Here is a 12,229-nt window from a genome sequence, read left to right as displayed (position 1 = left end):
TCTCTCAAGGTTTCCCGGCAAAATAACTTCAACCCAAGGTCCACCGAGTTCCTTTCCTAGAAATTTAGATTGCTATGACAAACGCCTGCCGAGTTGAGAAATGAAGTTACAATCTCAACTAGAGGCAGAGTTTTAGCTTTTGTATTCTGGTAGAAGTGCATGACATTTAAACCTGCTGTAACAAATCAGTTACGTGTTATTCAAACATCTCTTGTAGCTTTTTCTTTTATCAGTGTAACTGAATGCCTCCCCTTCAGGGACAAAAGAAAGAAAGGGATTGAAGCGGATTTTACGTTTGAAGTCAGACTTCAGATCTGCAGGCAGGTGAACATGTTACGTACATGCGCGTTAACCCTCCGACTGGTGGATGACCACTCTTCCCCCGGAGGCGCTGTCCCCCCGCAGCTGGATCTCGGGCTCACACCAATACTAAGTGGTGGTTTCAGCAGAAGACAGGTCTGTTTCCAGATTTACAATTTGGCCCGCTCAAGTGGAAATCTGAAACCTGACCTGATAAGAAGTGAGTGGGACACCGATGTGAGCGTGCCGAGATATCTCTGGACCAAAGCAGAGGATGAAATGATGATTTTACTACACTGAGAAGCATGTGATGTCCTGAACCCAAATGAAAAAAAAAACAGATTGCTGTTGCCTTGTTATCTCTCTGTCCTTTTATGCAACAGAAGATGTGATTAGTGGAACAGGCAGTCAACATCCAGACAAACATTTACGGCTCGAAACTCCAGAGCCACTTTGATTCTGAATGCTACTGAGAGATTCAGACAGCTGAGGCTTCATGTTAACGAAGCCATGAAACAGATTTCATGAAATTATTCAGTGGAACTCGTCAGAGCTGATGATCAGGAGCAAGGTTCAATCATCTCCGCTGAATTCAATAATACTTTGCTAATCCTTGAAAGGAAATTATATTGTTGCAGAATTGTAAAGGCACTTCAGAGTCACTGTAGAAGCCTCCATTTGTGTGCAGGTTTCATCTCCTGTACCGGTCTGTGTCACAACAAGCCTGGACAAATCTGACAAAGGACACTTATTAAATAAGTGTAGTGAGTAGAAGATGTTTAATAGTGCCCATCTCACTCCAACAACACAAATATCATTATATATATATATTTACAGATGAAATGAGGACAAAAGTATAAAAATACATGATACCGTTTTAAGATATGATTTGGTTTGTATATATAGATGCATAAAATGCTTTTCCTATATTAGTATTAGTGATATCCATGGCAGTGGAGAGAGCTTTTCTTAACTAGAGTGCAATTACGTGATGCCAACTTTTGTCCTCAGTGCCACTAAACGCCTTCAACTGGAAAGCTTGCAATGGCTCCGTCGGAGTGGACGATTTAGCTCACCTGACAAGTAGATGTTGTCTCCTGCCGAGATGACACTGAAGAACTCACGGTCGTAGAAGGGCAGGCTGGCCAGCGGGTACCACTTGCTGTTCTGGGGGTTAAAACAGGTGACTGCTGTCAAGGAGCGCTGGTTCATCCCGATAGCTTGCCGCCCTCCTACCAGAACTATCACCTCTGCTACACCTAGAGGACAAAGGAGAGGGGGGAGAGAGAAGGCAGGTCATTAGGAAAGCTCTTTCACCAGTGAGTAGGACCGAGACTCAGTCAAAGGCCATGTGACACAGCTCGGAGCAGCAGGAACCAGCAGGACCAGAGCTTCTTGGTAGGTCTTTTAACCTTTTTAATACATTTACCAATCGTCATTCCAAAAAGACTGGCTATGGTTGGACAAACATGCCACTAGCCACAGATAAGCCTACCAAATCAATAGGGCACTGAATGTCCCTGCTGGAAAATGTTACACAAAACACCAACAAGTATGGGCTCAAATTAATGCCATAAGTATTTTGTATCTGTAAATAAACTTTGTACTTGTAGAAATATTTTGTGCGTGTGAAAAAAATATTTGTACTTGCAAAAAATATTTGTACTTGTAGAAATATTTTGTGCGTGTGAAAAAAATATTTGTAAAAAAAAGTTTGTAGCTTTTGAAAAAAAAGTTTGTAGCTTTATAAAAAGTTTGTACCTTTTGTAAAAAAGTTTGTAGCTTTGTATCTACAAGTACAAATATTTTTTGCAAGTGCAAATATTTTTTTCACACGCACAGAATATTTCTACAAGTACAAATATTTTTTGCACACGCACAAAATATTTCTACAAGTACAAATATTTTTTTCACACGCACAAAACATTTCTACAAGTACAAATATTTTTTGCACACGCACAAAATATTTCTACAAGTACAAATATTTTTTTCACACGCAGAAAACATTTCTACAAGTACAAATATTTTTTGCAAGTACAAATATTTTTTGCAAGTACAAATATTTTTTGCACACGCACAAAATATTTCTACGAGTACAAAGTTTATTTCCAGATACAAAATACTTATGGCATAATTTGAGCCCATAGAAAAGTTTCCTTTTTGTTAAAAGAAGCCCTGGAGTTAAACGTATAACTCAATTAGTGAGACTGATGTAGCCGCCATCCCATTGGTTGCCACCCAGCTCTGCTCCCACACGTACTACAAGCACTAGCCTACGATTGTCCTCTACCACACACTCAAACTACAGCATCTGTGCATGGTATAAGAGTTTCCCGAAATCGATAGGCAGGTCAATTTGTGTATATGTCTGTCTGAAGGTGGACTTGTGTAATTAAGAAGATATTTAAAAGATGTTCAGTTCACCAGATCACTGCTCTCCGACACACACACACACACACACACACACACACACACACACACACACACACACACACACACACACGCGTGCACACACAAACACACCAGCTGGCGGATAAAGACACCAGTGATCCAAAACACACACACATGCACGCACGCACACACAGATTGGCCGGCTGCCACATGTGTGTCCTCGGGTCCTCTCAGTCTGCAGCAGCAGCAGGCTCCAGCAAGCAGGCAAGGCGACGAGACAAAAAGGAGCTGTGAGTTTGTAAGCAGCAGGCAGCCGTGCAGAGTGGAGGGATGCCAAGAGCAAGAGGATAAGGAAAGGGAAGGAGAAATGAAAGAGCAGCGAGGGAAAGGAGAAAAAGAGATGAAGGGAAAGGTAATCTTCATAATCTCCAAACTGAGGCTAACCACTGGTTCACCTGCCTGGATCAATACTCCCACACGTATGTGTGTGTATGTGTGTGTATACACGCACTCTCTCCTGATCGGGCATATCCACAAGCGGCTGTCTTTTGCATATGGTTCTTGGAGTTTACAAAAAAGAAATCTTATTTTTTTCATCTTTTATTTATTTTATTTTGCTCAAAGCTACTAAAACAGAGTTCTTCTCTAAGATGAGGAAGATTCAAAAACTATAATGGCTTTGGTGAAGCTAAGCTAACCCAGAGCAGTAAACATTGCCTCTGACATATCATGGACATACAGCTTAGACTTACTGAACAGCTTAAAGGTGCTGGCTGTTTTTCTCTGAGGGATTTGAAGAATGTGTTCCTCTGTGCAGGATGGAAGAGAGCAAGAAGCTGGGACTATGTCACTGCAGGCGAAGGTCTGGTATGTGGAATGTGTTTGAGGCGTACGTGGTAGAGCAATGATTGAGGATGCAAAAGATTTTTGTCAACATTTGCTTTTGCTTCTTCTTTTACTTTATTGCTTTTTAGGTGTGAGACGGTGCATGTGGGCTTCAACAGTCCTCTTTGACAGACTGATCAAACATACTTTATTAAGAGATGGAACCCTGATTCTGCCAGAGAGGACTACAAACACTGACGTGAGACATGACAGGAGAAGACGCAGAAAGAGACTGGACAGTGGGGGGTGCAGTGTCTGTGATGTGTTGGGATCCTAGTGAATGTGAGGTGAATTATTACAGAAAGGGCAAACATGCAACATAAGACGGACAGATGCATATAACTGAAGTACATATGACAAAAGTTCTCTCTTCATAATACTCAAATTAGTGTGTATGAACATGCGTGCACAAATGTTTGTGTCTAGGTGGGGGGGAGGAACATAGTTGTGAACGTACAGATGGAGGCGCATATACTTAGAGGACACACATACAACATATACCGGTATGCTCATAAATACGCATTTCTGCAAATACTTACACGAAAATATACTATTACTTTTAGTCACTAATAATAAATTACAAAAACAAACCTCTGACTTAAACAGGAACGTATAACTCAGTAGTATAATGATGACATTAACAATAATAACACTTATATTGGTAATAATAATAATAATACAGATACAAAGGTAGTCACTATCACAATCACCACTATGCAATCCAACTCCATCATCTCGGGTTGCCGCAGACCCCCGACAGGCAGGCCAGTTCCAGCTGTGCCCCAGATCCGATGGGCAGAGCCCCGGAGGGACCTGGAGCTCAGGGCCGCATCGCCCGCACCGGCCACGGGGCCGCATCGCCCGCACCGGCCACGGGGCCGCATCGCCCGCACCGGCCACATCCCCAGCAACAGGACGCCCAGTGAAGGACCGAGGCCATCATCTCCCGTTCCTTTATTTGCATATCTTTCTATATAACTGAAGCTCACCAAAACACAGGTGCAATCTCATCTTAAAATATCTATATAAGAGCCTGTGCTCTTGAGTTTGAGTTTATTCACAAAACCAGAATAATAATTATAATAATACAATTGAATTAATCCCCAGTCCCCGCACCTACCACACAAAATCCACAGCAATGGTCCTACCAGGAGCAACTGGCCCAGTCAGGAGGAGCCCTGTGACCAGAACCAGGTGGCCACTGCCCCCCCCACCTACCACCCGCATACAGTGCAATGGTTGCGACGAACAAGGGGGGACTATCAGCACCCAGAGGTGGCCTGGAGACCGCCGTGTGCCCCGCCCTCCGCGCCAAGGAGACACCAACAGGCGACAGGCCGCCACACTGCCCTATCCAAGAGCCGTTTCAGAGTGCACAATTCATGGAAGGGCTCATTTAAATGAATACCTACATACTAATTATCTCTGCTTTGTGTTCAACTAACCAATTTATTGCCTCAAAAAACAGTGTCTTAACTTTTGGGCTTGATTTGCCTGATTCATTTGCAGCGAGGCAGATGCAAAGTTGTTGTCTCGTATACTTATTTTGAATCCAAGAGAAAAATGTTATCAGAACATGTTGACTGTCATGTTACACTTGAGTGACAGCTGGATACCTGAAACAACCTGTAACATCTAGCTAGGAGCCATGGAAACATGCTGCACCAAAAATTTTTACAGCTCCGTGTTGTTGTTCGATTTTCTTAATGTTTATTTTAACAGATGCACAACAACTGTCATAACACAGAAAACCACTGTTGACATTTTCACTCGTATTGTCCCTGAGTGCAGAGGAGCAGAACATTACTGAATAGGAAGACTACAGTGAGACAGCAAAGGTTTATAATTACATGCCTTCATTTCGTGGAAGAACAGCTGTTTGACAGATATCCCGGAGGCACGCACTCGACTGCAGTGATAGCCGACTCTTATTTTTTTTTACAGGCTTTAATAACTCCTGTGCCGTCTAATCCTGGAACATAAAGCCATTTAGTTAAACTGAAGAGTGGACAATCTCTCATTTATGTCCACATGTGAATTTACTCACTTTAGTAAATGTGGCTCTTATATGTGTGCACGTTCTCACGACAGAGCTGTTTTCACAGCTTACCACCACAACTTTGACTCGGAGCCTCAAATGGCCCCAACGACCTTCAACACATCTTTGACATTAATCTGAAAGGCGTTAGTGCAGTTTTCTGCACCAGCAGCATCTACGGCGACTGTTCTTCAGCTAAAGTAAAGAGATTGTAAACACTCTCTAGCTATTCTCTCGTGGGCCCCCACCCACACGTTAATTATTCTGACTCTGTTCAACTGTTATTCCTCGTAATTTGTTTGCTGCAGGAGCTACACATGCTTGTACTGCGGCTCCCTTCATCAAATGCCATTTCTCACCTTTAGTGGGTTTTTGAAAGTGTACGACTCTTTTCTTTGCCTTTGTAGGGCAGGATTCTTCCCAGCTCCTTTCATCTCCTTTTCTTTTATCCGTTTAGTTGTTTCAGTTTGTTGATAATGACTGCCTCAATTAACTTTCTTAAATTTATGTGTCTGAGCCACTTGCGGATCTACTTATTCTCGGTCAGTTTAACAATGTTTACAGATCCGTAATGCTCAAGAGGAAATATTTATTGTTCATTTCAACCTTAAACATTGTAGAGATGTTCAAATGCAACATTTCCTGATTCTTATTTGATGAATCTTTGATTTTTAAAGCGGTACATTTCTTTTTGTTGCTAAAGTATTTGATCAAGTCAACAATGCCTCATGCAGTTGCAATGTGTGTGTCTATGCACATGCATGTCTTTATTATCACCTAGCGCACATGTGCGTGGCTGTTCTCTGAGCTTTCTGCTTGACCCGACACGTCAGTGCGAGCCCACATCTGGGTGCAGAGGCTGCTGTGTGGCTCTGACCCCTGAAGCCCTGAACACATTCACAAGCTAACACAAGCCAACACCGGCCTGTCAGAATGCAGCAAAACATGAGGGGCACTGCGGATGGGGAGTCACGCCGTCGGATCAGATGGTTGCGTGGGTGTGTGTATGTTTTTGTCAGACAACGAGTGTCTCGCAGGGACGGCTGCCAGTCAGCGCGAGGCTTGATGGGAGTTAGGTACAGCGAAGAAGGGATGAAGGATCGAAGGATGGAGAAGAGCGTTTGGGGATGAGCGGATAACCAAATCTTGACAGCTCTTTTCTTTCTTTTTTTTCCTTGACAGTTTATACCCATGGCGGTTTGAACAGAAAATTTCCCCTTTTCATTGTTACTGACCTTTAGCAACGTTTTTGGCATATTTTTAGTCTGCTTATACTCGAGGAAAAAAAATAAAATAAAAAAAAGTCAACTGCACCCAATTTTGAACTCCATATTGGGTTTATTTTTTTTACATTTGAGACTGCATTTACATTATTTGTTGCCTTCTACAAGTATTTATCACTTAAGTGTACCGATACTAGTAGTGACAGTATCACTTATGTCTGACCTGATCTCCACATCTAAAGTTTACGCAGCCAAATAATCACATATTTACAGCCATGGCGAGCAGTATTTGTAGAGCCAGTATAGTATAAATTAATTTGGCATGTTGCATGCATTTTGGTCCTGGTCACGTGACCAGCCATTCCCAACATGTGATGAATCATCTCGAAACCATCCATGTCTGAGGTTGCTTCTCATCTAAGCCATTCAGTCCACTTGCAATTCTAGCAAAAAAAACAATGCCATGAAAAAATAATTTGTGTCAAAATATCCTCCAGAAGCAATTTCTCTCAACAATCCAGGAGCATTTTTCAGCATGATGGAGGACCGTGTCACAAGGTAAAAGTGACAAAGGGCTTTTGAGATCACGGCATTGAAATTATGGATCGGTGGCCCTGAAAGTCCCCGGATTTTAATCCCATCGAGAATCTGTGGCCAGACCTGAAAAAGCAGGTGGACAAGCAGAAAATGATGAATTGTGATAACTCGGGGCACTCATCAGTCAGGATTTGGCCCAGAAACTGATGTCCAGCATGCCAGAGGGAAATTCAGAAGTTTTGAAGAAGAGGTAAAACTCTAAATAATAACTCTTGTAATGTTGTAATGTGGTTGCCAATAAAAGCCTTTGAAACTTAAGAAATGTTGAATGTTTCATCATGGAAACATGTTGTAACAACAATGAAGTGGCATAGTTTGCAAAAACCAAAATCTGCATCACCGCCAAAACATTTGGACATGACTGCGCACAAGTTGGAAGTTCATTCAGTTTCAGCTGTGCTTTTGCACATCTGATGACCACAAGCCCAACACCGAGCAGCTGATGCTCCATCATGTTCTCCAGCTAACTGCCAACTTTCCCCCATTTGTCTAAACTAACGATAATGGCCAGTTAGGGACACTAATGATCACGTCTTCATTGAGACAGAAGTGGAGCAGCAAACATTTAAAACAGGGATCACAATGGAAAACATCTGGAGCTGGATATCCCCATCCCATCCCACACAAAAATAGACTCATAAATTAAATTCCAGTATTTCTAGCGAAGGCATCTGCAGTGACGTACACCTCATGTACACTTAACACCAATTTGTGCACATGGGAGCTCCAGGCATCTGAACTCTAGTGGGGTCATTCACAGCCTGATAGTCATTGAGGTCACATGGTTTTTCCCAGATCAACAGACAACCTACTTCACTCGTCTTTTAAACCCATCTGCTCTGTACAGACAATTAACATTTCCATCTTCGAGGCTGTTCTTTATCTTTGAGATGCAGGTGGACTGCAGAGTCTCGACCCGAGGAACTGTCTATCCTGCACTTCTGGAAGGCGTTGTTAGATCTGATTTAGGATAAATCAGGTAAGTTATGGAGCAGAAATGAAAAGAAAGGTGAGATAGACTTTAACATAACATTTCTGTATCAATTATCAATTAATATTTTTAGCCTTTCAATTGTGAATCGGTGGGTTTGTGATTACATTAAAAAGGCTAGTTATCACTACTGGTTAATCGTGGTGACAAATTGCTGATGCTGTGTGCAATGGTTGTGTGTAAGGATGGCTACTACAGAACAGCAAGAAGACAAACGCATTTATCATTATTTTACTTCTAATTTTGATCATCATAGTGAAACAGCTGCTTCTTTTCTTTTTTCACCGCCATGTCTAAAAATTAGTGGTAGTTTTATATTCATATGATCAACTAAAGGAGTCTATCCATGGCTAATGCTCGGTGGAAAAAGACAAGTTGTGGACAAGTGTACAGATTAAGAATGCCTGATGTTTATAAATGAGGACCATGGATATGCAAACATTTTATACTTCTGCATGTATGTACACACACAGTTTGAGCTTTGAGTCTGCAGACTTTTGTCCATCAGGTGCTTGGACAAAACTTCAAGCTGCTGTGTGGAATCAATACAATAAAAAAAACTTCAAACAAGTCTGTGTTGTGAACTGTCTTGTGTAAGAACCGGTTCTCAAATTATAGACGATCCCTTCCCACAGAGCGCGACTTTGAAGATGCACATAAATGCATGCAAAAACACTCCCGGATAGTTTCCATGAATTGCTTCCACACAATTCAACTAAACGAACCCGTCTGTGACAGAAGCATGCACCCCATGTTTTACCCCATGCTGGAGCAAGCCTGAATCCCACCTGCGGACACAAACACACCACGCAGTCACACATGGATGTACAGTCGCTGCTGAGGAAATAAGGCTGATGAAAATACAAAGAGTGGCAAGATTCTGTCATTTCCTCTTCCCTGCTGCCAGAGTGAATCTTACTCGCTTTGCTCTCCATCTTGTGCTATAACCTTTCCTTATTCCTTTTCTTTCCTGCCCTTCAGCAAACATCTCCTTTATCTCAACCTGCCTCTCCTGCCTTTCACTGTTTTTCTCTTGAACCCCATGATTTTTCTTCAAATATACTCTCCATTTCATCCTCCCTCGCTGCTTCCTGTTTCCGCACCAAACACATACCCTTTATGCTCTTTTCTGACCTTCCTTCTGCCAGAAATAGACTAGAGAATGGGGCATTATAGGCTTGATCTGGGTGGAGCCAGAGACAAAATGCATTTTAAAATGGATTACAAAAGGGAGCCAGTCAGCATCCTTCACACCGACTGCTGACAGAAGTGCTTTGCTTGACCCAAGCTGGACAAAAACTATATGAACACCATGCGATTTCCCCACCGTGGAAGATTTTCAAAGTCCACTAAATAGTGTTTTGTGAGCTTTTACTCATGTTAAATGTTGTTTTTCAGCGTAAAGCGTGACATGAACTCAATAACTCGGGGCTCAAGCCTCTAGATAACATAAAGAAGTGTAAAACCTGTTTAAAATTGATCTGAACCAACAATAGGAAAAAATCCACCTGCAGATGAAATAATGCAATGCTATTCAAAGCACCAGAAAAGCAAATAAAAAGGACCTTGAAGTCTTTTTGACACCAGCCTAAAGCCTGCTGCTGCTACACAACATAATCGACAATTTGTAAAATCACAAAGCGGGCACTGCACTTTTTTCCTGCGGTGTGCAGATACCATTATTGCAGGCGGCAGAGGATGAAACTACAGAGTTTTTTTTTTATATCAAAACCGTAAAGTTTTCTCTACTGTAAGCATGGCAATCTTTGTTTCCAGTTCATGATTAAATTAGATTTATTTTAGTACATCTAGATGCATACAAACTATGTTTATAGCACTTTAGCAGCAACACATCTGCAACTACGCTACTGAATCCTTAGTTTCTGTGGATTTTGCCATCTTTCATAAACAACAACACATATTGTATTGTAGCAGACCATGTACAGTGCTGGCATCACCAGCAAGCTGCTGCTACTGATCTGGTCAGTAACTCCGGTCATACTCAGTTTAAGTTTCTGCATTCAGAGCTATAGATTCATTTATTAATGTTGACTGTAGAACATGGAATAAAATTCATATCTGAAATTGATTCAACGATCCTCTCCAAGATCTCTGCTTTTTTCACTTACTGCAGAATATGGAAGAGGTGTAAGTCAAATAAAATCTAACTGGTTTTCAGCCAAGCATTAAACACATAAATCTAAAACGTGACAATGACAAACTACCGGTGTAGTCTAGTACGAGAACAAAAGGGGGAAAAAGGTCTGCATGTTATAATGGTGCAACATGCATAAATATATGATATATGTGTAAATATATTGTATACGTCATGTGAAATGAAACCTGGAAGCATGCAGACCTTTATTCTGTAGATATTAGAGCCACAGTGACAACAGCGTTATGTCTCACATGAGCCATTTATATATCACTCCTGCTCCATAACCATTTTCTCTTATCTTTCCTGCCTCTCTCGTCTTTTTTTACCCTTCCTAATCCCACAATTTCTCTCCCCGGAGTAAATTTGCAATGGTGAGGATCAGGGGGCCCAAGGGCTCCCAAATTACGTGCGTATACATGGAGGTGCAAAGTGTATGTGTGGTTTCGTCACGTCTGCGAATTGTTGTCGTCTATTGTTGAATGTCAAGTCGGCACGTGTCCTTAAAAACCTTTTAAATGTCTTCAAACCATGCTTAATGGATCAGTTTTACTCAAATTTCTCATAAACTTCTATTGATATGCAGAATTGTCCAGGTTTTTTTTGATACAATTAAAACGTAGATTAAAAATGTACTTTGCTGCATTCTAAAATTACAATTGAAATGAAGGAACGTGAGTTTTGTTTCCTTGTTATTTGGGTGGATCACATCGAACCTGAATCCCATGTAATGTGATGTTGTAATTATATGCAGGTACACATGTTCCCTTAATCCAAACAACCAGATCTGCACCATCAGTACATGTTCGGATCCAGCTCAGAGCAGGTTCAGGCAGTTTGTTGAATATTGGATGAGGATGAAGTTGCCTTAAAGCCTTGCAGCAGGTACAACAGGTCAAAGTGCCAGATGTGCTGAGGCTCATCCATGTTTCTGTAAATGCCCTTCAGTATTGGTCTGAGCACGAACTGCAGCTCAGGGACAGAATGAGTCAAGTTGTCTGGCAGCAGCCAAGGAAATCCTCCCCCCCAAACCCCCCCTCCATCTTCCTGCCCTGCCGTTTCCCTCGTTCCCTGCAGCTCATGCCGATAGTACTCACTAGTCAAAAGGTCAAGCTGACAGAAGCTTCATTTTGGCTGCAGCCCCTCCAGATATTCAGACCAGAGGTTATCTAATCCGGATTTGCTGCTTCCATGTTACATTTATGAGCCGAGACAGACGTGTTTGCTTGAGATTTCACTGATAAGCCGAATGAATATCAAAAACTTTCACTCCAATTCTCCAGTGAATAGCTGCATCGAACTCTCTCTCTCTCTCTCTCTTACACTTGCTTGTTCAGTGTCTCAAATACCCTGAAATACCATCTCAGACTCCAGAAATAAAATCGGAAGAGGAATCGCTGAAGGGCACTTTTCACAAAGCGCGATTAAGACATTTCTGGCACATTCTCCTCTATCCTCGGTTTTTCTTTTTTAGTGTGAGAGGTGAAACAGGGTAATCTCATGCTGCACTGGCTTCAAGAGACAAATCAGGCTACATAATTACACAAAGCAGGACAATAATCAACAAATTCCTGATTACAAAAAGAAGCTGATAATTGCCTTTCTAAACCACCAACAGTTCAGCAACGGCTCCCCTAATGGCCGGTGAG

At 41.8% G+C, this 12,229-nt stretch overlaps 1 protein-coding gene across 4 annotated transcripts in view; it reads right to left on the bottom strand.

Moving 5' to 3' along the window:
• LOC133418516 (kelch-like protein 29) overlaps window positions 1–12,229 on the bottom strand; it is a 274,919-nt gene that overhangs the window by 55,409 nt on the left and 207,281 nt on the right. For all 4 annotated transcript variants that reach the window (XR_009770453.1, XM_061707244.1, XM_061707246.1 and 1 more), the window contains one exon: window positions 1,377–1,559. Coding sequence is in view for 3 of the 4 variants with exons in the window: in XM_061707244.1 (XP_061563228.1) it covers window positions 1,377–1,559 (183 nt within the window). In the remaining variant the exon portion in view is untranslated. The remainder of the gene's footprint in view (window positions 1–1,376; window positions 1,560–12,229) is intronic.

The sequence above is a fragment of the Cololabis saira genome, chromosome 18 (assembly GCF_033807715.1).
Source record: "Cololabis saira isolate AMF1-May2022 chromosome 18, fColSai1.1, whole genome shotgun sequence".
Taxonomy (NCBI): Eukaryota; Metazoa; Chordata; class Actinopteri; order Beloniformes; family Belonidae; genus Cololabis; species Cololabis saira.
This window is presented reverse-complemented; position numbering and strand designations above follow the sequence as displayed.